Source organism: Triturus cristatus, chromosome 11 (genome assembly GCF_964204655.1).
Source record: "Triturus cristatus chromosome 11, aTriCri1.1, whole genome shotgun sequence".
Classification (NCBI taxonomy): Eukaryota; Metazoa; Chordata; class Amphibia; order Caudata; family Salamandridae; genus Triturus; species Triturus cristatus.
The window spans coordinates 114,421,056-114,446,083 of NC_140594.1; the positions used below are offsets into that span (position 1 = coordinate 114,421,056).

Consider the following 25,028-nt stretch of genomic DNA (forward strand, 5'->3'; position numbering starts at 1 on the left):
GAAGGCCTTGCGGGAGCGGCGCCGGAAGCTGTTTGAGGTTCAGCACTCGTCCCCTCGCCGCTCATGGTCCAGGGGCCGCTCCAGGGAACGCTCGCGGGTCCATCATCATCATCATCGTTCCTTGGGCTCCAAGTCTTCACCCTCGGATTCACATAAGAGACGACACAAAAAGAAGTAGAAGAAGCGTTGTCGCTCTCCGATGTCCCCCCGCCGGTCCCCGGATGCGTACGAGGGGGACAGGGGATCCGCCCCTGCAGCTCCTTCGGAGCCCGGGAGTCCCGCGGCCTACCCACCTTTCCCGGGTCTGTCGGCAACTAACGCTCAGGTGCAAGAATTTCTTGCCACCTTGGACCGCCTGTTTCGGCCGCGGGATCCCACCGGTGCGCCCTCGGGCCCCGCAGTCCCGTGTCAGGATCCTGTAGGGCCGCCAGCGCCACCGGCGGCTCCTGCCCCGGTGCTGCAGGATCCTGCGCCACTGGCCCCGGCCACGGCGCCACAAGGGCCCGCACTGCCGGCTCCGGCCCCAGCCCCAGCGCCGCCCTCGGCTCCGCTTTCGGCACCGCAGTGGGTACCATTTGTTCCACCTCTGCCCAGGTTCTCGGACAATTTTGTCCCTTCCTGCAATCCGCACTGGGACACGGCGCCAGTTCGGCCCCGTCCGGCGCTGTTCCCGGCGCCATTTGTTCCTTCCCCGGTCCCTGCCCCGCCGCCGCAGCCTGTCCTGCATACGGCGGAGGTGGAGGATGACTGGGAGGGGTTCGAGGACCCTCTTGCTCATCAGTGTGACTCCCGAGCAGGACTGGGCGGACTAGTTAGAGGAGGCCGGCGGCCTCGATCTCTCCTGTGACCCGTGGTTTGCCTCTCCTCCGCCTACCATGGAGGAGGGCGCTTCCTACACGATGGTGCTTCGTCGGGCCGCAGAGGTCCTCCACCTTGATCTCCCGACTGTGGCCCTCAAGACTAATCTCCTCACTGAGGTGCTCCAGACGGCGCCCTCTTCGTCGGAGCCTCTGCTGCCATTTTACAAAGCCCTCACTGACGTCTTACTAGGCACTTGGTCGCGGCCTGCCACAGGGGCCCAGATGGATTAGAATGTTGCTAGGCGTCATCGCCCGGCGCCGGGTGACCCTGCCTTTTTGACCACTCATCCTATGCCCGAGAGCCTGGTCATCCAAGCTTCGACGTCCCAGAGTGCCTTTCCCACGGCTCTGCCGGATAAGGACTCTAAGAAGCTGTATCAGTTCGGCAAGCGGTTGTTCTCTTCGGCCAGCTTGGAGCTGCAGTCGGTGAACACCACTTGCCTCTTGGGCCGCTATTCTCACGTGGTGAGGGATGCCGATGCCCAGGTGTTGCCTCAGTGTCCTGAGGAGGCCCAAGCTGTGCTATCTCAAGCTGTTGCTGAGGGTAGAGATCCGGCTAAGTTCGCTATTCGGTGTGGTTTGGACACCGCGGACTCATTGGGTAGAGCCATTTCTACGACTGTGGTGCTTCGTCGCCACGCCTGGTTGAGATCTACCCGGTTCACGCCAGATGTACAGAGCTCTCCAATGGACATGCCCTTTGATGGCACCCGTCTGTTTGGCGATAAGGCCGACAATACCCAGGAGCGTTTTGAGGACTCGCGGGCTACGGCCAAGTCCTTATGTCTTTCCACAAAAAGCCTGGCCACTCCTGGTTTTTGTTCCTTTCGTGGCCAAGGCAGAGTCGCCCAAGCACGTTCTTTCAGCAAGCCTGTACAGATCCAGCCTCCGCGTGCCCGCAGACACGGCTTCCGCAGGGGCGGGTCTGGGAATCAGCGTGGGGGTCAGTCGACCTCCGCCCCGCTGCTTCTACCTCCAAACCTTCCTAATCCGAGCATTGTGGAGCACCCCACGCCGGTGGGTGGCAGGATCCGCCATCACCTCCCCCACTGGCTCACTCTCATGTCGGACAAGTGGGTGTTGCAGATCATCCACAAGGGTTACTCTCTTCCCTTTCAGTCCACCTCTCCAGCCATGCCACCTCAGTACCTCCGCATGTCAGTGGAACACTTGGCGCTTCGCCAGCAGGAAGTTACGGCCCTCTTGGCCAAGGGGGCCGTCGAGTGCGTTCCTGGGCCGGAAGTAGGGAGTGGTTGTTATTCCCACTACTTTCTTGTCCCCAAAAAGGACAAAGGGGGTCTGCGTCCGATCTTGGATCTCTGGAACGTCAACTGCTTCCTCCGGAAGGAGAAGTTCAAAATGCTGACTCTGGCTCAGGTCTTGGCTGGCCTCGACCCTAGAGACTGGATGGTAGCGTTGGACTTGCAGGACGCATATTTTCACGTCCCCGTCCTGCCGGCCCACTGGCGTTACCTGCGGTTCACGGTGGGCCAGGAGCATTTTCAGTTTGCCGTGCTCCCCTTCGGCCTTACCAGCGCCCCTCGGGTGTTCACGAAGGTGATGGCGGTGGTCGCAGCTCACCTCCGCAGGTCAGGGGTGTCAGTCTTCCCTTACCTCGACGACTGGTTGCTGAAGGTGGGCTCACCCCAGGGAGTGATCAACCACCTTCAGACTACAGACGACCTCCTGCATTTACTGGGGTTCTCCATCAACATGCCGAAGTCGCACCTGAGTCCCTCTCTGAAGCTCCCCTTCATCGGAGCGGTTCTGGATATGACGCGGTTTTGGGTTTATCCTCCTGAGCAGCGAGTCCTGGATATTCAGGCTATGATTCCGATGTTTCAGCCTCTATCCCGGGTTTCAGTTAGGATGACCCTCCGGCTCCTGGGCCTGATGGCCTCCTGCACCCTGCTGGTGCCACATGCCAGATGGCATATGCGGGCTCTGCAGTGGGACCTGAAGTTCCAGTGGGCGCAGTATCAGGGCAACCTGTCCGATCATGTCCAGATCTCGGAGGGCACTGCATGACAACTGCAGTGGTGGCTCTCGAATTGCGATTGGGTCAATGGCAGATCCCTCTCCCTTCCCCAACCGGAGCACACAGTGGTGACGGATGCGGAGGCCACTTGGGAGAGGCAGAGATCAGAGGACTCTGGTCTCTGGCGGAGTCCCGGCTCCATATCAACCGTTTGGAGCTTCGGGTGATCCGACTTGCACTGAAGGCATTCCTTCCTTCTGTCCGGGGAAGTGTGGTGCAGGTGTTCACGGACAACACCACCGCCATGTGGTATTGCAACAAACAGGGCGGGGTGGGGTCCTGGACCCTATGTCAGGAGGCTCTGCGCCTCTGGACATGGCTGGAACATCAAGGCATTACCTTGGTGGTTAAACACCTGGCAGGTTCTCTGAACGCCAGGGCGGACGAACTCAGCCGCCGGTGCATGATGGATCACGAATAGCGTCTGCACTCGGACGTGGCGCAAGGTCTCTTTCTGCAGTGGGGAGAGCCTTGGTTAGATCTATACACCACAGAAGAGAATGCGCAATGTCCTCAGTTCTGCGCGTTGGAATTTCCAAGGCGGCGCTCGCTAGGCGACGCTTTTCGACGCAAGTGGAGTTGTGGTCTATTGTACGCCTTTCCGCCTATACCACTTCTGCCCAGAGTGCTGAAGAAGATTCGGCGCGACCGGGCCCAAGTCATCCTTGTGGCTTTGGATTGGGCATGAAAATACTGGTATCCCGAGCTACTCAGCATGGCGATCGATCCCCCGATCCGTCTGCCTCTTCGGGAGGATCTTCTGTCACAGCAGCAGGGTACCGTCCTCCACCCGAACCTGCCCAGCCTCCACCTCCATGCATGGAGATTGAGCGGCGACAGTTGACAGCTTTTGATCTTCCTCTCGAAGTCTGTGATGTCATTCTGGCGGCCAGGCGGCCCTCCTCTAAAATGGTATACGCCCGCAGGTGGAACAAGTTTGTGGCTAAGGATGTGGATCCCCTTTCTGAAGTCCTTCTGTTCCTTCTTTCTTTGGCCCAGCAGGGCTCTGCTCCGGGCACTATCAAAGGTTATCTTTCGGCCATCTCCACCTTTTTACGGCTTCCAGATCAGCCTTCTCTTTTTAAGTCCCCGGTTGTTAACCGTTTCCTAAAGGGCATTACGCACACGTTTCCTCCCGTGCCATTCATAATGCCTCAATGGGACTTAAACCTTGTCTTGACATATCTGATGTGCGCTCCCTTCGAGCCCCTTCATACCTGTCCTTTGCGTCTTCTCACTCTCAAGACGGCTTTCCTGGTAGCTATCACCTCTGCTAGAAGAGTGAGTGAGCTCCAGGTTCTTTCTTCCAAACTTCCTTTCCTTTCTGTTCATCCGGACAAGGTGGTTTTAAGGACCTGTCCTTCTTTCTTGCCAAAGGTTGTCATGCCCTTCCACTTTGGGCAGACCATCACTTTGCCTACCTTCTTTCCGCCTCCGCATCTTTCAAAAGAGGAAGAGAGGCTCCACCGTTTGGACCCAAAACGCGCGCTCTCGTTCTATCTGAAGCGCACACAACAGTTCCGGGTGGATGACCAGCTCTTTGTTGGCTACATGGGCGCCAAAAAAGGTCGTACCGTGCACAAACAAACCATCTCTCGGTGGGTTGTTCTGTGCATCAAAGCATGTTACTCGGCTAAGAAGGAGCCTCCGGTGGGGCTACATGCCCATTCTACCAGGGCAACGGCAGCCACTATTGCCTTGGGACACGGCGTTCCCTTGCAGGATATTTGTCAGGCAGCTACGTGGGCTTCGCTGCATACGTTTACCAAGCATTACTGCCTTGACAGTCAAGTCCGGAGACACAGCTTCTTGGGCCGTTCTGTTCTCCGTGACTTTCTAGTGTGATCTTCGTTCGCAGACCCACCACCAGGGTTGGTATTGCTGGGGTATCTATTCTAAGGTAAGGAATCTATCACTAACGTGTCTCTTTCAGATGCTCAAGTTACTACTTGTGTAACGCTATATCTGTAAGAGACATTAGTTAGTGATAGATTACTTACCATCCCACCCATCCTCCCCGTTCTGCGAACAGATTTCAAGGGTTAAGGTCATCCCCTTTGAGGGCCCTAGTTTCATGGCACCAGTGGTCAGTTTCTTGCATGGCTCTGCGTTCCTGGCGCGGAAAGTCGTGTACAGAACTGACGTCAGCTCGCATGGGTGGCGCCTAAGTAGTCTCCGTGACGTCATCTTGGCGCATACACCAGCGATGGATGCAGAGCCACACGACGCCACCTACTGACGTGCAGGGGTACTGCTAGCAGAAAAAAAAAACTTTCCGGATCCAGTCTGACGCTTGGGGATTATTCTAAGGTGAGGAATCTATCACTAACTAATGTCTCTTACAGATATATCGTTACACAAGTAGTAACTTGTGCTTCTTAGCCATGATATTGACTGCTGTTCTGGTCTGCCATCCCTGTTTCTCTGGCATTTACTGTGTGAGTTTTTCCTCTCCTGCTCACTAACATTTTACGCGTGCTTTTCTATTTTCTTCAATATTGACTGCTGTCATCCAAGTGGGGGTTTCTGGTCTTTAACAGTTGCTGGTGTTCTCATTGTGGCTCCTTCTTGCCTGATATTCCCCACTACCCACAATTTGATTGTTGTCTTGCATTGCCTGTTACCTTCTCTGCAATTGTTTTATCTCTCATATTGTGTGTTGTTTTCAGTGTGGCCGATTCATGTCTCTGATATTGATTAGTTTTATTACCTTTGCATCATTTCTTCTTGTCTCAGAAGGTTACTGATTCTCTCAGGGTGGCAGTTTTTTCAAATTTTTTTTTGTCTAGTTTTATAGAGTGGTTCTTTTTTACCCATTATTGTGACTGGTATTGGATATATGTGTTTATCATGTCTGATGTCCAGCATTGTTGTGGTTCTTTCTAATAAGTGGTTGTGTCTGTTGCCTGATGGTGGTTCTCCATATTTTGATATTTCCTATTATCTCTTATGTGATTGTTTCTTTTCTGGCACTCACGGTTGGCATCAGTGAAGTTATTTCTCATCTTTGATATTGACTAATGTGTTAATTATTGGCTTCAGTTTTCACTGACATTCACAGTGAGATTGCTCTTTGGATTTGCAATTAACTGTTGTCTCCACGCGGTTGTGGATACTTGCCTACATGCAGCATTTAGATGTCCACTGTTGAGTACCATTTGTGTATAATACGAACACTTAAAGTGGCTTTGGGTCATCTGTTACTTACCATTGGTTAGCTTTCTTGTCAATCACATTTGCTTTCTTCTTAATGGATGTCTTCTTTCCTCTTCTTGCGTTTTTTCCCCTCTTGGTGCTTGGGTTCTTTAACACCCTCTTTACTGAATGAGTAATATCCTTTTATACCTCACCATTAGTGAACTACTTTTTTGTTTTGCTTGAGCACTCCCAGTGTGCTTGCTCTCTCCCCTGCCTGCTGCTCCCCACTCACCTCAGCCCCACTGCTGCTCTCTCTGTATTGCTCTCCCCCAGATTGTTGGTTGCTTTTCACACCTCATCCTTATCTGGCTAAGGCTTCTGTTTCTCTCTCCACCCCCACAACACAGCTCCTTCATTGCGTCTTGCTGCTTTTTCTTTTTTGGAGGGTCCATCAGCTGAAATTGCTACCAGTCCACTCTTTAATGTGGTATGTTCTTTAGCACACTTTTAAAATTTAGATTTACTACTCAAAGACATCTTAGAATGGTAAATTAAAAATAAACACAATTGGCTACCACAGCATCATGACGCATATGTGCAGGTACGTGGTGACGCATGTGCACACATACATCATCACAGTGGGGCTGGACACATTAAAAATAAACAAAGAAATAGCTGCTGCAATGTAATGACACATACATGTGCATGAGTGGTGATGGATTCACGTGTATACACCATCACAGTGGGGCTAGCCATTTTTGTTATCCAGTACAGAATATCATCAGTGAGAAGAAAACACAGTACCTGCTGCTGATGCTATTCATCATTGGCAATAAGCATTGGCAAAGCCAAATGCTTGGCTAACCCTTTTCAAAATCACCTATTGGCTTTGCCAGTGCTTGTTTTGTTTGTTATGGTGACGGTGTGGTAGGTGAGTGTATACTGCTTTTTTCTTGTACTGAAAGGTGCCCTTAATTTTGTGGATTATGTTTTGTTTGTTGTTGGATGATGGTCTAAAAGTGGTAACTTTCATCATATTTCACGTTTTATTCTCTATGTTTTTTCTTGCCTAGTGATATTTCTATCATGGAGGTGTGTTTTTCACTCAGTCATGTATTCTTTAGATTGCTTTATAATTGTATGTTTTTTTACATTTATTTTATTAACTTGTAACACTTTTCATGTGTCCTTTACATTTGGCTAACTTGACTATGCCTTTACTCCTGGAAGGACATTGCTACTCTCATATCTGACAGCTTTGCGGACCTTGCCAGGAGCCGCATCGACGACTCGGGGAATCACACATTGAGTTATTACAACATCTCACAGCCAACGAGAGATGGCCCAGGCACATCCCACCTTTCAGTCATTGCCAAAGACGGCAGCGCTGTGTCCGTCACCAGCACCATTAACTATGTGTAAGTGAACGTGACCCTAATGCATGTGCGAGGGGGCGTGGCCATCATTATATTAGGTCTACAGTTACATTTAGATCTAGCATTAGCGTAATTACATTGAGAAACAGTTCATTTATGATTTTTTCATGTTGCCACTAGCTGGAGCATATCTCTGAGGTCTTATAAATGATGCTTGTTTAGGAGTTGAGTCTAACACTTTTTGTGCACGTACGTTAACTTGGGGTGCGCAAAACGTTCCACCAGTGCCTTAAAACTTCATGTTCTAAATCACACAGTCAAGTTCTGGAGATTTCGAGGGGCCTGGAGGAGCTACTGTGAAATATCTGCCAGGAAAATTGATTCTTTATTGTCATAAGCGTGAGGTGGGTGGTGGGAGTGTTGACAATGGTGCTCCATGTTTAGCTTTGGGGGTATCTGGGAGACCTTTTTTGGGTTGCGGGGCAGTATATTGTGTGGCTAGGTCAGTCCTTCTTCATCATACTAATGGTACGTATTCGGCTATTATTCACAGCTGGTAACATACAATTAAACACTACTGACCCTAGCTGCAAATGGGGGTCCAGCAACAGCCTGAGGCAATGAACCTGTCCATTGCTGGCGCAGGCACATGGAGGCACCTGGACCAACCTCAAAACAGTTATTCCCAGGCTTGAGAAATCTCATTCTTGACTTAAGAGGCCTATCATGCCATGGGACACCCATTTTGTGACGTGTTGGGGCATCACTTGCAGAAGACACCTCACACATTTTATTGCCCAAGGCTCTATGTCAATAAGGCTGTCACCTAGCCCTCTTCCATCTCATCACAGGGTTAGGTCAGGAGCCTCACGAACTCCATCCCACCCTGTAATGAGTTGGTAGAGGGTGCAGGACAAATGTAAAAGGCCCAACGCTGACGCCAGTGTGGCACTTGAGCATGGTGTGATTTCCGGAAGACGCCAGCTGTCAATGTCCTGCTTCAGTGATTGAGGCAGGAGGGAGATGTGTACCTGTCCAATGGGTTTATGTAGCTCTGGCAGCTAAAGCAGACCGGTTCAAGCAGCTGGAGGTAAGTAAAGAAATGAAATCTGTCAAATGTGTGCATACATGTAAATGTGGGTGAAAGAGAGTATGTACAAGCTTGCGTGTGAGTGAAAGTGAGTGAGATTAAATGAGAGTGACTGTAACTGTGAGCGAGAATGAGTGAGCCTGGGAAAACGAGTGAGTGTAAGAGTGAGTGCATGTGAGTGAGGGTGACTTTTAGACTTGCCATCTATTGGCGTGTTTTCCCAGAGTTTTTGCTTTCTGCCCTCCCGGTTTTGACTCTGCTTTTGCTGGTGTAGCGTTTTGGCGCGCTTTTCACACTGCTGATCAGTGGTAAAGTGCTGGTGCTCCTGTGGTAAATTGTGTTATGATTGGATGTTTGATTTACTTGTCAGTCCCCTGTAAAGGGTACTATGGGGGCCGGGGCTTATGAGTCAACCGCTACTCGTGAGCCTGCAGCACGGATTGTGCCACCCATGTCCATAGCCTGAAAAAGGTATAATTGAATGAAGATTGGTATGCCTGAACTCAGCGTCTAAAGACGCAGCCTTTAGTGAGGGTGCCCTTTTCATTCTGAGGTCATAAAGGCCACTTTTAGAAAGTGGGTATTATTTTGCTCGGTCATCCCGTGTGCCTCTGCTGGAATGTGGATTGCCTGTCTGGGTTTTGGACGACAGATGGCTAGGAAGCAGGGTGGCTCCCGATCATCTAGGTAGGTCAGGAAAGGGCTAAATTAACCTGGGCTGCGATGGGGAAAGAGGGAGGAGATTTCCTTGCACCTCAAAGGGCCTGGTCTGCCTCTGACAAAGCCGTCTCCACCTCCTGCCAGGAATTCACACCAGAGAAGGCCAAACTGGTTCTGGCCGGGCACAGACACCCTGTGCCTGGAAGATCAAAGGATTTTTGTGTACAAATACTGGGGCCCAAACCCCTGAACTTTAGAACTCATCTGGATCAAGGAGACTGCCAAGAAGAAGAGCTGGAGAAGCTGCAAGAAGGAACGACTGCTTTGCTGCGTGCTTTGCTGGGCCGACCTGCAGTGGCTGCTTCTGTCTCGGACAGTGAAAGGCCAGGACTGGACTTTCTGCAACCGCATTGGTGAGACTCTCCAAGGGCTCGAAGTAGAGCTTGCCCCCTGTTCACGGAGTCTCAGGAACATCAAAGACTCCAGGTTCTTCGACCCGCAGCACTGGGGACTGTGTGTTTCATACTACAACCTGAAGAACACCACCTCGATGACGTCTACAACAACCGTGCCGACCCCGTGTCCTGAAGGCACCACAGAGGGCACCGCCGCACCACGAACCTGGGCTCACCGACGACGACGCTGATGCCATCACTGAGCTGCTGCTCGCACCGCGACCTGTGGGCACCACACTCCGCACCGCCTTGCTTCACGCCGAAGCTTTGGCACCGCAGGGGGCACCGCCACAACGCCGCACCGCGACCCTGTTCTCACTGACGACGCCTGCTGACGTCATCACCGAGCCGCTGCTCGCATCGCGACCTGTGGGCACCGCACTCTGAACTGCCTCGCTTCACAACGACGCCGAGGCCTTCCTGACGCCGCCACTTCCCACGCAGATCGACGCCGCTGCTTGCACCGTGGTTCGGGGGCACCGCTTGTAAGTTACACGACGCACCGCCCTCATTCCACACCGCAGCCATGGCCCACGGACGCCAGTGCCATAGACTCCCGCTCGTCAGCCGACGACAGCGCTTCAGCAACGAAGACGCCGCTGCTTGCACCGTGACCTGCTAGCACCGCTCCGAGCACCGCCTCCATCTCGCACCGCGACGCTGGTCTCACCGACAACGCCATCTGACGCCACCACCGAGCTGCTGCTCGCACCCCGACCTGGGGGCACGCACGCTGCACTGCTGCCCTTCGCACTGCAGCACCCGACGCTTGTTGGCACCAGCGCTCCTGCTCCTATCAGAAAGGAGCTCGACCTGCAACACAAGTGACTTCAAGGGCCCCATCGCCCTGCATCTCTTAAAGGTACTGGTTGCAGGTCTTCCTGACACCATAGCTGGCCTGCGACCCCACGGTCAGCCAGAACTGTTTTTAGATTTGTGTGCCCTCGATGCCGTGGAAGCCCGGATGGAGCTATCCACACAAGGAACTCTTTTCAATCAACGTATTTTTGAACTGTGAGCTTCTAAGTATAGTATTGTGGATTTTTATCGTTTTTGGTCTTGTTTTAATTATATACAAATATTGGATATTTTTCTAAACTAGTGTGGTGTCCTTTTGTAGTGCGTACACTGTATTACTGTCAGTTTTACCCACTGCCTCTAAGATAAGCCTGGCTGCCCATGCCAAGCTACCAAGGGGGTGAGCAGGGGTTATTTTGGACGTGTATCTCCCTTATCCTGACTAGAGTGAAGATTTTTGCCTGGCTTTGAGTGAGATTATGTGAGTGAAGGTGTTACAATAGTGAGTCTGCTGCTGGCCGTGGCACAGTGGAGGTAATCCTGGTCTATGAAGGTATCTACGGCAAAATGCTGGCGCTGGCATACTGCAGGTGATTCTTGGCATACCGGCCACCGAAGGACAATACTGAGAGGGCACACTGGAGGTGATTTTGGACCCATGGGACATGTGTGATACAATGCAGGAGCTGACATTTTGGAGGATAGTTTACGGCACAAGGAACTCTCAACCCACATGCTGGTTTTGGCACACTAGAGGTATCCTTGGCAAATGAGGCACACAGGGCAAAAAGTTGGTGCTGGCGGTCCCGCGAGAAAATGTTGGCTATCACTCTAACTAGTGACAAATGTCAGAAGGGGTTCCCCCACTGCACATTTTGAAAAAATGGGGTCAAGTCCTGGCCTGGCACAGAGTCAAAGTCATTGATTAGTTACTGAATGCCCGTACGGAGCCTGTGGATTTTGAACACATCTAAGTGAAAAATATGCTTTAAAATTCACTATGTGACCCCGATTTCTATTTCAAAATCTTCACAGGGGAAGGTCCTGCTTCCCTTAGGAACTCTAGTAAAAGAATTTGGGTTTGCTGGTCTCTCACGCTTGGTGGAATTAGGAGCAAGTATTTCACCTGCCATTTTGAAAGATCACCAGCTTCCAATGCCATTGGCCACTTTACGATGTCTTCATAGCAAGGGAAGCAGTCAAGGCTCCCTTTAGGAACTGGTGACTCTGTTCATGATACTCAACATCAATGGACAGTCAGCGCTTCCACCTAGAAATAAAGTAACTTTTATTAATCAGTCAATCCATCAGGCAGGATTTCTGAAGCACGAATCAACCGCAAGGGTATCCAGGTGCTAAGGGCCGGTCTGTGTGAGTGGAATCAGTTGAACAACCAGGTCTTGAGGGCCTTTCGGAATTCCTGAAGAGAGGGTGAGGTCCAGAAGAGGAGGGGCAGGCCGTTCCAGGACTTCGAGGCGAGGTAGTAGAAGGAGCGTCCTCCACTGTTACTTTGGTGGATGAGGGTGTGTGAGCGAGGGAGAGGGAGGTGGAGCGCAGGTGTCTGGATAGTTGGTGAAAGATCAGTAAAAGACAGAATACAGACAGAAATCCAGACAGTTCTGGCACTTTCTGGTTTGAGATACGACCCGAAACATTGTTAGAGTTCCTACACGCTAAGTCTTGGATTTGCCCCATAATGCCAATGTTACCTTATGGAGGTGACTGTGGATTCTCTTGAAGGTCTTTTTGTAAATGTTCTTTTCCTTGCATGTTGCAGCCCCACAACCTGAATGATGCTCTTCTTCTCAATTCTCAGTTCAATAGGAAATTTTACACAGTGCTACAGTAAAAAAGTCTGAATGGAATTACACCAAATTTGACATAAAGCTAGATCTTTACCCAGAAAGCCTGCTTTTTGTGATTTGGTGTAAAACGATTCAGTCGTTTTTGAGGAAATTAAAGTTAAAAATGTATAGATATATTGACAGTTAGTCTGAAATTAATAAGTTCAAGCCTTCTGATTGGCTGTCGGGGCTTTTTTGGAGAAACCGCTCTAATTGGCTGGAGAGAACATGAACGGAAATGTTGCAGCGACCAATACAGTACTTGGGGACTTGGTCCCCTCTCCTGAAAACTTTAATAAAATGGACCTAAGGAGGCAGGGTAAGTATACCCTGACTCCTTAATGACCAAAATGTAACTATTTTTTTGGTTTTGCAAATATATAAATATGCACTGACCCCAGGGTCATGGCCCACCCCGTGGGTAATCTAATGAAATATGGGAGCTGTCATTTACAAAACATTTTTGCTGGTACTGCGGTACTCTGCAGGACTGGCAAAAATAAAATGGCAGTCCCTGTATTTCATTTAGTAACCCCTAGAGTGGGCCAGAGTCCTGGTGTCGGCACATATTTAGATATTTATTTGACGAGGTGGCTGTGTGCTCCCCCTCCCTACCTAAGCCAGGTAATTGTCTCGGGAACCTCATCCCCGAGGTCCACACCCAAAAATCAAGTTGTGTGCCCCCTTCCCCATGGATGCAAAGGAAGAATGTTTCTTTTGTTGCCATGAGCAGGGAATACTGGATTGCATCTGCCCTCTGGGAGCAGAAGGAAAGGTTGCTCCCACCGGGAAGAGCACATAGATCTATGGTGGAATCCCATGCCCGCACCTGATGATGGGTGCTGACTAGGGAGACGGTTGGGCTGCGGAGACCTGGGACCTAAACCCACCGCCCCAAACGAGTTACAAAGTTCTGGGTACCTGATTGAAATAACCTAAGAACTAGGGATTAGATTTACTAAGAAGTTACGCAATGCAATGCAGCAAGAAACCTGCTTCGCTGCATGACAGGGAGAGAGCAGAAATGTGCTATATTTACCACAATAGGATGCATTTCTGTTCTCTCCCTGCACTGGTGCACTGTGTGCTGCCTAGCGTCAACTCAGGCACCTTTGCACCATGGCACGAGGGTACCAGGATTGTTTTTGGCCTGAAAGGGATACCTTCCTTCACAAAAACAAACCTTAGAGGCATTTTCCTCTTTCTACGCGTGCTGCAGAATGCAGGATATCTGCAAAGAAGAAATAGCGAGGAGAAATAAAAATATTTCTCCTTGTTAGTTGTGCCTCACTTGAGAAGGCATACTATTTTGACACAATCCTAGGTTTACTGACCTTATTAAATCTGGGATAATATCAAAATCCTCCATGGGTGAATGCATGGGAGTGCTCATGTTTCACCCACTGAACACCTTCTCAACACAAAGTAACACGAGAGAGCAATTTGCACTACTATGTGTTAGTCTGGATTTACAAAACCATGCAGAGCCACACAAGGGGGCTTTCTGTGTCTTACTGTATCCCGCATGACGCAAGGGCAATGCAAGCCCATAGTAAATCTGCCCCCAAATCGCACAAACTTGAAAAACGTGCTCTGCATGCTGATTTGTATGCTCTGATTGTTCCTTGAGCCGAGGCAGCTCAGATACGCTTTCAAGCCCCTTCCAAAAGTTCTGGAAGAAACCAGGAAGCCCCAAAAGCCTCCATGCCACCAAGACAATACTACAATCTAGAATTTGATTGTGAAGCTGAAACCTCTGATACACAAGCAGGGATGGGAACAAGGGTGAGATGACTGCGAAATCCAATGCCAGCTCTAGGAGAGAAGAGTATGGAGTGTGAGCTTTCCAGAGAGGTGCTATCAGTACAGACTGAGGGGCAGATCTACAAGGAAGTACCGAAGCGTGGCACCGCAAGCCCTTTGGCTGCCCCACGCTGCGGCACTTCCGAAGCACAGGGATGCGACATATTTACAAGAATATGTCGCATCTCTGTGCTTCCCCCTGTGCTGGCGCACAAACTGCAGCCATGCGCTGGTGCAGGCACCCTTGTACCATGGTGCAAGGATGTCTGCGCCGTGGGAAGATACTTTTTGCGCAGGAAGGGGCACCTTTGTGCACAAAAACAATCACTACAGGCATTTTCCTCTGTCAATGCATGCTGTAGAATGGCTGACTGGTCTTGCTTTATTACTTGTCCTCCTGATCCAGGAATTGAATGTCCAGATTTATCACCATTTGGAGGCTCTGCGTCCTGAGTATCACCGCCTGTGGTTTCAGGAGTTTGGTGAAACACAAAGGCGCTGGAGAGCCTGAAGGAGAGGAAATGAAATCTGTAAACCTGATCCTGTCAAAGGACCTGAACGATCATTCTGTGGGGTTAGTATACAGGGTCTGCTAAGGGTTCCTCCCTCAGATATAACCAAACCATCCAGTTCCAGAGAAGAAAGAAGCTTGAACATATTTACCAATCTTTTTAAACTGTCACCAAACCAGAGGCCTTGAGTCTCCTTTGCCAGTTCAGATCCCATCAAATCCCCAAACCTAGGATCAATCAGAGATGGATGTGGTGTAACGGCCAGAGCTACTGTCTTTAGAACTGGGGAACCAGGTCTAAGTCTTGTCGTCAGCTCAATATACTGTGATTCTCGGCAAATCACTTAGGGGCAGAATATGATGCGGCGTCGGTCGGAGTCTTCCAAGCCGCATCATAATGGGCCGGTCCGATTCCTTTCCATCTGCCTCGTTTTGATGGAGGCGGTTGGAAAGGAATTATACCGGTCATTCCAGCTGGCTTCCAACAGGCTCAGAGAGCCCGTCCGCCAGCCGGAATGTGGCAAGTAATCTCAAGGGAAGGCGTTTCCAGCCTTGAGACTACTTTGGCGGTTTCCGACATGGTTTCCATGCCGGTCTGACCGACATGGAAACAATGTCAGAAAGTGTCTTTGGGTGCCCCAGCATGGCCCCCTTGGGTGCACGGCCTCTGGTTGGACGCCGAGGGGGCTCCTATGGAGTCCCCCTGTTGAGATCACTGCACCTTTTGGCAGGCACCTTGCGGTGCCTGCCACTGGGTGCAGGGATGAACTGCACCTCTCATTTTACTATGGGAGCATGCATTACAGCCGGTTTATGGCCGGAATGCATGCTCCCATAGTAAAATATAGGAATGCGACCGAACAGTGTTCAGTCGCATCCTAATTGGGCAATCGGGACCTCCGACCGGGTGTTGGTCGGTCCCATGACTGATGCGTTGTCAGGCATAAGTGATTCCACCCACCATAGTAATGAGCCCCAAAATCTCCCTGTTCCTACCAAAAATGAATGTGTCCTTGTGTAATGTAACTGGTCCTCATGTAAATCACTCTAATACCTTCGGGGCGAGTTCGCGCTTTAGAAGAATGCAAAAATAAATCTCAATAAAACCTTTTATTTTTAGGGATAAGGCCAAGTTGACTATTTCTGGAACTAAAGGATTCCCTGAGTGCTTTGCTTGCTCTGCCAAGCACCGAATCATAAAAAAGCAGACCGAGAGTGTCCAGTAGTTTATCTTGACATATGGACCAAGCCCTCTTGATACACCTCCTTGTCCTCCCTTGCTTAAGTACGTCACAGTTTTGGGAGGTAGGATAGGAGTAGCCTCAGACAGTGGAGGTTGTGGACATTCTGTCCTCTTCTCAGCTCCATTGGCCCTATCTCGAGTGAATTTCAGACTCGATGTAATATAATCCGCGTCATCGGTAGGAGATGATTCTGAGGAGTTGGGGTGCTGAATTAAGAGAGGCTCGAACAGAGGCTGCTCGGTGGCATCCATAATAATAACTGTTTATCTGCTATTTAGATTATTCAACACCATAAAAATAATCATAATAAAATCAGTATTGATATCACATAATAAATATCATTGTCATAGTTGTCAAAGGCATCAGATATTCAATAAAACTACCTCTTATTCGCTTTTCATTTCCTCCACCGCCAATCTCACAGTTGAAGCTCACTGTCACATTACAAAACATACAAGATGATACCAAGTACTTCGATTTACACAGTATTTTACCACTTTGGTTATGCACTTCACCTCCAAACCCGTAGCCTCCGGGCCCGAATGCTGAAAGCAGGCAAGGCCAGCAAACCTGAAAGAGCTTTAGCTACTGCCGCGCCTATATCAGGGGCCAAAGACTTGAAATATGAAGAAATAGTCTTATGAACAGATCGATAAATTCACAGATTCTTTCGAGCCAGCACACCATGACTTGACTCAGCTCCCTGACCCCTTTGATCATCAACATTATTCTTTAGATCTATTAACAAAATGTAAATACCACGGAAAACAATCCAAATGATATGTGTCCCCTGAATCAATGTGGTAGCATCAGGCTTGAAAGGGAAATGACCTTTACAACGCGGACAGAGCCCACCATACCATTTCCCTACAAACTAAACCATGCATGCCTTGACCACGCCTATGCCCTAACCAAGCATATGCCTTAACCATACCTATGCGTGGTTAAGGCACTGCATGGTCTAGATGCTGGGATGGGCGGGCCCAGGAACAGGAAGGATCGGGAGAAGACGTGGTGAAGTAAGTGGGGCTGGGCCCGGGATTAAGGGTGTGGGGGGGGGGGAGTTTTTAAGGGTTGGGGTAGTTTTTGAGGTTCAGGGAGGGTCGGGGTAGCTTTTAGGACTGAGGTGGGTCGGGTAGTTTTTAGGGCTTGGAGGGGAACGGGGTAGTGTTTAGGCCTCATGGGGGGGTCAGGTGGTGTTTTGGTCTCGGGGGCGGGATAGTGTTTAGGGTCAAGGGGTCAGGGTAGTTTTTAGGGCTCGGGGGGGCGGTAGTGTTTAGGGCTTGGGGGTCAGGGTAGTGTTGAGGGCTCAGGGGGGGTCAGGGTAGGTTTTAGGGCTCAGGGGGGGGTCGGGTAATGTTTAGGGCTTGGGGGTCAGGGTAGTGTTGAGGGCTCAGGGGGGGTCAGGGTAGATTTTAGGGCTCAGGGGGGGTCGGGTAATGTTTAGGGCTCGGGGGTCGGGGCAGTGTTAGGGCTCAGGGGCGGGATAGTTTTTAAGGCTCGGGGTAGTTTTAGGGCACCATACATCCCAAATCCCTTTACCACGAAATTGTGCGGTAAAGACATGCGTGGTAAAGGAATGCGTTACTTAGACGCATTCGGTGTTGGGGCTGAGTCGTAGAGGCATGCTTGCCTCAGTCATACAACTAGCTTGAAACGCCAGACTGAAAGACGCACAGTGACCCTAGCGCTGCATGCGTCCTTAATCAAATAAACAAAGAAAGAAAGAGAAATTTACAAGCCCTGTGGAGATGGAGCTGAGCTACCAGCCTCCCTGACAAAACAAACAAAGCGCGCCTTCAACACGCGAGCCAGAATGTTCCTACAAGAAAAGCGGTCTTGAAAGGTTGACACACAAATGGATGCCTGGCGATTCCAGCAGCAAGAAAAGAGGCTATGCTGGTTGAAGGCCTCTATTTCTGCATGGGAGCCTTTCTTTATGTTTCCAACTCCTGGGCACATGAAAGGCATGATGGGTTTTGTTTTTGTGTTCTTGGACCTTGACTGCTACATGAAAATAAACAGCAAGAAATGTGCAGTAAAGTCTCTGCTCTTGTAATCAAATTGAATCTGATAACATTGAATGTGACAGTGTGATGATTAAATGCACTTCCAGAAGTAAAATAGTCCCTCATGCATTCTAATGAAAGCACTTCCAGGAAGTCTGAAATATACATCAAACAGCCAGTAGCATGAGGTGACCGAGTAATACTCATCATGGATGTATTGAAAGCCGACTCCATGTAAATTGTAAATAATTGTTAACAATAGGCGGACTTTTAAGTCAGAACCAAAAAAGAGTGGGTTTAATACAAATGAAAAAGGCCCTTTGTGACTCCAACTACCTAGTGCAGCATATTTACAAAATGTGTGAATTCATATTACAGTCAAGATGAAACAACCATTGTTGAAGGTAAGTAATTTATTTCATACGTAACAAATAATAGACTAATACAAATCTTCCAAGATAGATCAGTACTAGTGAAACTAATATTTGAAAGAGACTTAGAATTATCTGCAGGCATCAGACTGGATCTGGAAATGTTTTCGTGAGCAGTACCCCTGCGCGCCGGTAGGTGTCGTTGATCAACTCAATGGCATCTTCGGTTCTTTTCTTTCCACGCCAGTCAGCGCACATCCGCAGAAAGATACTTCTTAGTCACTTTTTGACTAACCTTTTTTCGACTTTTGTCAAAGTTGTTTTTTGAGAATGTTCTCCTGGTGTAGCAGTGATGTCATCTAGAAAGGCCGGTTTCAAGCCCTGCGGTGCCTGTCACTGTCAGATGACGGTGATCAGAAGGCCACGCTCAGAAGGCCTGCACTGAGTGCTGAAAACGGCAAGAGAGTGAGGGAAAAACAAAATGGGCCACTCTTAGTCCCCCAAAGTCATTATAATTAGAACAACGAAAAAGTGTGCCTAGGAATCATTGGTAGAGCACAACTACAGAAACCAAATAGGTTTCTTAATAAAGCCCTCACTCACCAACCTGGTTGCTGACATGCTTCATCATTGGGCCCCACCGGGAGAGGCCGAGTGCCACCCCGGTGTGCTTCGACGCCAGAATTACTGCGGAGCTGGTCGTGTATGTGGTGGGTAGTGAAAGTGATTGTTAAAAATGTCTGGTTTGTGTCAACAAATAATTTTATTAAAAGCCAAACAGACATGTATAAAAACAATGTGCGGGACGTGGAAGCTGAATACATTGTTCAGCCAGGTCCCTTATGACATATGGTCAACATGTTTCTGCCTATGTGTTAAATATAAACTGGCATTCGTCAGGACCAAAAAAGGTGCGTGAGAACCTCGGCGGTATGGGCGCGCTAAGGCCCACCCTGACCTGAGGCTATAAGTGTGAAAAAAGATACAAAGATTATTTATATATCAAAATATAAAAATGAGGTGACTCCCGCAATGGAGAGGAACCGAGTTTATTCTGGGTAAAAACATCAAATACACAGACAAACAAAGAGAGAGACAAACAAGTAATAGTTAGACATAGTCATAAGGGTTTGTCATCGTGGGACATTCAAAAGATTGTGCTCTATGTTGTGCCCTCAGTCGGTAACGCTGGTCATCTGTGCTGTTGTGATGACAGAAGGGATGCATACCAAAAAACGAAATGCGATCTCTAAACGCAAAAGAAATAAAGAGTATGGAGAGCCCTGGACGTTAATTAGCACTAGCCATAATCCTATGTGGTGAAAGCACTGTACGCGGTAGAAATACACAGTGTTAATGGCCACTGAATACACGAAAGGTAAAAAGGGTTAAAAAAGGGTCTCACATGGGGTGTAGTCAGGATCTACACCATGGGTCTCGGGAGGGGGGTGGAAGCTCAATGGCACACCCTGGGGATAGAAAATGCAGGAGAAGGTAGGGGAGAGACTGAGTGTCATGCCATGCACCTGAAGGCCTTGAAATAACAATTCTTCAAGCTCCTGGCAGCTCAGTGTGTGACACCACAAAGGTCCTGTTCCGGGTCGAGAGGGAGGTCCTGGGAGTGGTCTTGGAGTCCGAGATCTTCATCGCATTCAAAGTCATCGGGCCACTCGGGTAAGTGCCTCAAGAAAAAGAAAAGTATGAAGTCAAAGAGGTGTTTTACTTCGCCTCGTCTGTCGGCCAATGACACGTAGGAACATGGATGCTCTAGGCTTGGCTCTGCGTTTGAGCCAGCGCCTGGTTTGGCTCAGCGCTTCCGCATGTTTCTGGGACCCGGAGCGACTCCCGCTCAACTCCAAGAGTTTTATGAGGTAATGTGCCTCAGATATGAGTGGCCTGTCCCACCTGTGTGCCTTTGGCCATGTGTGTTCATGAGGGACCATTCTGGTTCCATGTAAGTGGCTCGGGTGCCAATCGGGCCCCTTGGATCCATGGATGGATACAGATCAGCGCCGGTCACACCACCTCGACCTTCCCCGGCATCGGTCCTGATGCCGATGCTACCGGTGCCGCCACCGGCCCCATTCTGATCCCTGACTCCACACGGTGCCACACTGGTGTCATCTAATGCCGACTTTGGCATCGACTAAAGCCATGCCTTCCATGCCGGAACCGGAGCCCTATTCCTATGGGTTAGGACTTGGGGAGGAATGGGTGGAGTTGCTGGACCCTAAGGAATACCAGGTTTTAGACCCCAATATGGACTGGTGTGAGGACTTGGTGGAGACCACTGGACTGGACTCTTCTCCAGACACTGTCACTCTCCACTACCATGGTTACAGTGGAGGAAGTGTTATTTGCTATACTGGTGTGAAGGGTGGCTGATATCCTGGAACTTCAATTGCCCTGGCTGGCAGTCAAGGCCAACGTATTGATGAAGGTGCTTCAGCCGAGAATGACCCCCTCTGAACAGCTTCTCCCTTTGAATGATGGCCTTACAGATGTCTTGCTTGGAACTTGGTCCAAACCCAGCACAGGGGCTCCTGTGAACAGGACCCCAATTTCCTCACACAACACCCTACCCCAGAGAGTTTGGTGGTTTAAGTCTCTACTTTCAATGTAAATCCTGTTGCATTCCCTACCGCCCTGTCGGATAGGGAATCCAGGAAGCTGGACACCTTAGGAAAGTAAATGATTTCTTCCAACAGCCTGGTACTGTGGTACGTGAACACCACATGCCTTTTGGGCCATTACTCCCATGCTCAATGGGATTCAGTAGCACAGGTGCTGCCCATTGTTCTGAAGGAGGCCTGGGCCATACTCTTCCACGCTGTTGCCAACAAGAGAGATGCAGCTAAGTTCATGATCCCATGTGGACTGGATACCACTGACTCACTGGGCAGAGCAGTTTAATTGACGGTGGCCTTAAGCCCTGGCTGATAACAACTGGCTTTTCAGGAGATGTCCAAGCATCACTTATGGACGTGCCCTTTGATGTCTCCCATCTCTTCAGATTCAAGGCAGATTAAGTGCTGGATCACTTTAAGGACAGTAGGGTTACAGCGAGGTTCTTGGGCCTATTCATGGCCCCTCGCCACCTTCAATCCACCTTTCGCTCCTTTCATGGCCACGGAAGGGGCTTCCAGCCTAGTCTATACACTCCCAACCTCCACACGGCGCAAGCTTCCCAGCCTCTGCATGGCCGAGGACGCTGTACCGACAGACCGCGTCAGTTAGGCAGCCAGAGGTCAGGCTAGTCCACCCCCCCAGCAGCCATAGCCTCCAAACCCTTATCGTTAGCCCTCTTACCATCATGGGCACCCAATGGTAGGATACGCCATCACCTGCCACACTGGAGGTCTATCACATGGGCTCAGGGGAGGTCAGGGTAGGTTTTAGGGCTCAGGGGGGGTCGGGTAATGTTTAGGGCTCGGGGGTCGGGGTAGTGTTTAGGGCTCAGGGGCAGGATAGTTTTTAAGGCTCGGGGTAGTTTTAGGGCACCATACAACCCAAATCCCTTTTTTTTTTTTTTTACCGAGGGAGGGGGGGAGGGAAAGGGAGGGGGAGACAAGGGCGAGGAGGGGGGGGGAAGGGGAGGGCACAGGGAGGGAGGGAAAGACACAAGGAGGAGAGGCAGTGGAGGGGAAAGGGAGGAAAATAATAATAGGAGGGGGGGGGAACCAGCTCAGGGAGCAACACAGGAGGGGACCCCGTGCACAGGAGATGGTAGAGATCTCTGTCAAAGAGAGGGGCCTACAATAGCAGTACCTACTCAGTGCCACCATCACCATGCGTCCCCCACATCCCAAATCCCTTTACCACGAAATTGTGTGGTAAAGACATGCGTGGTAAAGGAATGCGTTATTTAGACGCATTCGGTGTTGGGGCTGAGTCGTAGAGGCATGCTTGCCTCAGTCATACAACTAGCTTGAAACGCCAGACTGAAAGACGCACAGTGACCCTAGCGCTGCATGCGTCCTTAATCAAATAAACAAAGAAAGAAAGAGAAATTTACAAGCCCTGTGGAGATGGAGCTGAGCTACCAGCCTCCCTGACAAAACAAACAAAGCGCGCCTTCAACACGCGAGCCAGAATGTTCCTACAAGAAAAGCAGTATTGAAAGGTTGACACACAAATGGATGCCTGGCGATTCTAGCAGCAAGAAAAGAGGCTATGCTGGTTGAAGGCCTCTATTTCTGCATGGGAGCCTTTCTTTATGTTTCCAACTCCTGGGCACATGAAAGGCATGATGGGTTTTGTTTTTGTGTTCTTGGACCTTGACTGCTACATGAAAATAAACAGCAAGAAATGTGCAGTAAAGTCTCTGCTCTTGTAATCAAATTGAATCTGATAACATTGAATGTGACAGTGTGATGATTAAATGCACTTCCAGAAGTAAAATAGTCCCTCATGCATTCTAATGAAAGCACTTCCAGGAAGTCTGAAATATACATCAAACAGCCAGTAGCATGAGGTGACCGAGTAATACTCATCTGGATGTATTGAAAGCCGACTCCATGTAAATTGTAAATAATTGTTGACAATAGGCGGACTTTTAAATCAGGAACAAAAAAGAGTGGGTTTAATGCAAATAAAAAAGGCCCTTTGTGACTCCAACCACCCAGTGCAGCATATTTACAAAATTTGTGAATTCATATTACAGTCAAGATGAAACAACCATTGTTGAAGGTAAGTAATTTATCTCATACGTAACAATTAATAGACTAATACATATCTTCCAAAATAGATCAGTCCTCAGTACCAGTGAAACTAATATTTGAAAGAGACTTAGAATTATCTGCAGCCATCAGACTGGATCTGGAAATGTTTTCGTGAGCAGTACCCCTGCGCGCCGGTAGGTGTCGTTGATCAGCTCAATGGCATCTTCGGTTCTTTTCTTTCCACGCCAGTCAGCGCACATCCACAGAAAGATACTTCTTAGTCACTTTTTGACTAACCTTTTTTCGACTTTTGTCAAAGTTGTTTTTTGAGAATGTCCCCCTGGTGTAGCAGTGATGTCATCTAGAAAGGCCGGTTTCAAGCCCTGCGGTGCCTGTCACTGTCAGATGACGGTGATCAGAAGGCCACGCTCAGAAGGCCTGCACTGAGTGCCATGCCATGCACCTGAAGGCCTAGAAGTAACAATTCTTCAAGCTCCTGGCAGCTCAGTGTGTGACACCACAATGGTCCTGTTCCGGGTCGAGAGGGAGGTCCTGGGAGTGGTCTTGGAGTCCGAGATCTCCATCGCATTCAAAGTCATCGGGCCACTCGGGTAAGTGCCTCAAGAAAAAGAAAAGTATGAAGTCAAAGAGCTATTTTACTTCGCCTGGTCTGTCGGCCAATGACACGTGGGAACATGGATGCTCCAGGTTTGGCTCTGCGTTTGAGCCAGTGCCTGGTTTGGCTCAGCGCTTTCGCATGTTTCTGGGACCCAGAGCGACTCCCGCTCAACTCCAAGAGTTTTATGAGGTAATGTGCCTCAGATATGAGTGGCCTGTCCCACCTGTGTGCCTTTGGCCATGTGTGTTCATGAGGAATCCTTCTGGTTCTATGTAAGTGGCTCCGATGCCAGTCGGGCCCCTTGGATCCATGGATGGATCCAGATCAGCGCCGGTCACACCACCTCGACCTTCCCCGGCATCGGTCCTGATGCCAATGCTACCGGTGCCGCTGCCGGCCCCATTCTGATCCCTGACTCCACACGGTGCCACATTGGTGTCATCTAATGCCGACTTTGGCACCGACTAGAGCCATGCCTTCCATGTCGGAGCCTGAGCCCTATTCCTATGGGTTAGGACTTGGGGAGGAATGGAAGTGGTTGCTGGACCCTAAGGAATACCAGGCTTTAGACCCCAATATGGACTGGTGTGAGGACCTGGTGGAGACCACTGGACTGGACTCTTCTCCAGATACTGTCAGTCTCCCCTACCGTGGTTACAGTGGAGGAAGCGTTATTTGCTATAGTGGTGTGAAGGGCGGCTGACATCCTGGACCTTCAATCGCCCTGGCTGGCAGTCAAGGCCAATGTATTGATGAAGGTGCTTACGAACAACTTCTCCCTTTGAATGATGGCCTTACATATGTCTTGCTTGGGACTTGGTCCAAGCCCAGCACAGGGGCTCCTGTGAACAGGACCCCAATTTCCTCAGACAACACCATACCACAGAGAGTTTGGTGGTTCAAGCCTCTATTTCCAATGTAAATCCTGGTGCATTCCCTATCGCCCTCCCGGATAGGGAATCCAAGAAGCTGGACACCTTAGGAAAGTAAATGATTTCTTCCAACAGCCTGGTACTGTGGTACGTGAACACCACATGCCTTTTGGGCCATTACTCCCATGCTCAATGGGATTCAGTAGCACAGATGCTGCCCATTGTTCTGAAGGAGGCCTGGGCCATACTCTCCCAGGCTGTTGCCAACAGGAGAGATGCAGCAAAGTTCATGATCCCATGTGGACTGGATACCACTGACTCGCTGGGCAGAGCAGTTTCATTGACAGTGGCCTTAAGACCTGGCTGAGAACAACTGGCTTTTCAGGAGATGTCCAAGCATCACTTATGGACGTGCCCTTTGATGTCTCCCATCTCTTCAGATACAAGGCAGATTCAATTCTGGAGCACTTTAAGGACAGTAGGGTTACAGCGAGGTTCTTGGGCCTATTCATGGCCCCTCGCCACCTTCAATCCACCTTTCGCTCCTTTCATGGCCACAGAAGGGGCTTCCAGCCTAGTCTATACACTCCCAACCTCCACACGGCGCAAGCTTCCCAGCCTCTGCATGGCCGAGGACGCTGTACCCACAGACCGCGTGGGTCAGGTAGTCAGAGGTCAG

At 49.9% G+C, this 25,028-nt stretch overlaps 1 protein-coding gene across 1 annotated transcript in view; it reads left to right on the forward strand.

The window, feature by feature from the left end:
• GGT5 (gamma-glutamyltransferase 5) overlaps positions 1 to 25,028 on the forward strand; it is a 358,595-nt gene that overhangs the window by 247,780 nt on the left and 85,787 nt on the right. Inside the window, exon 8 of the mRNA XM_085636046.1 lies at positions 7,267 to 7,454. Coding sequence (XP_085492172.1) covers positions 7,267 to 7,454 — 188 coding nt within the window. The remainder of the gene's footprint in view (positions 1 to 7,266; positions 7,455 to 25,028) is intronic.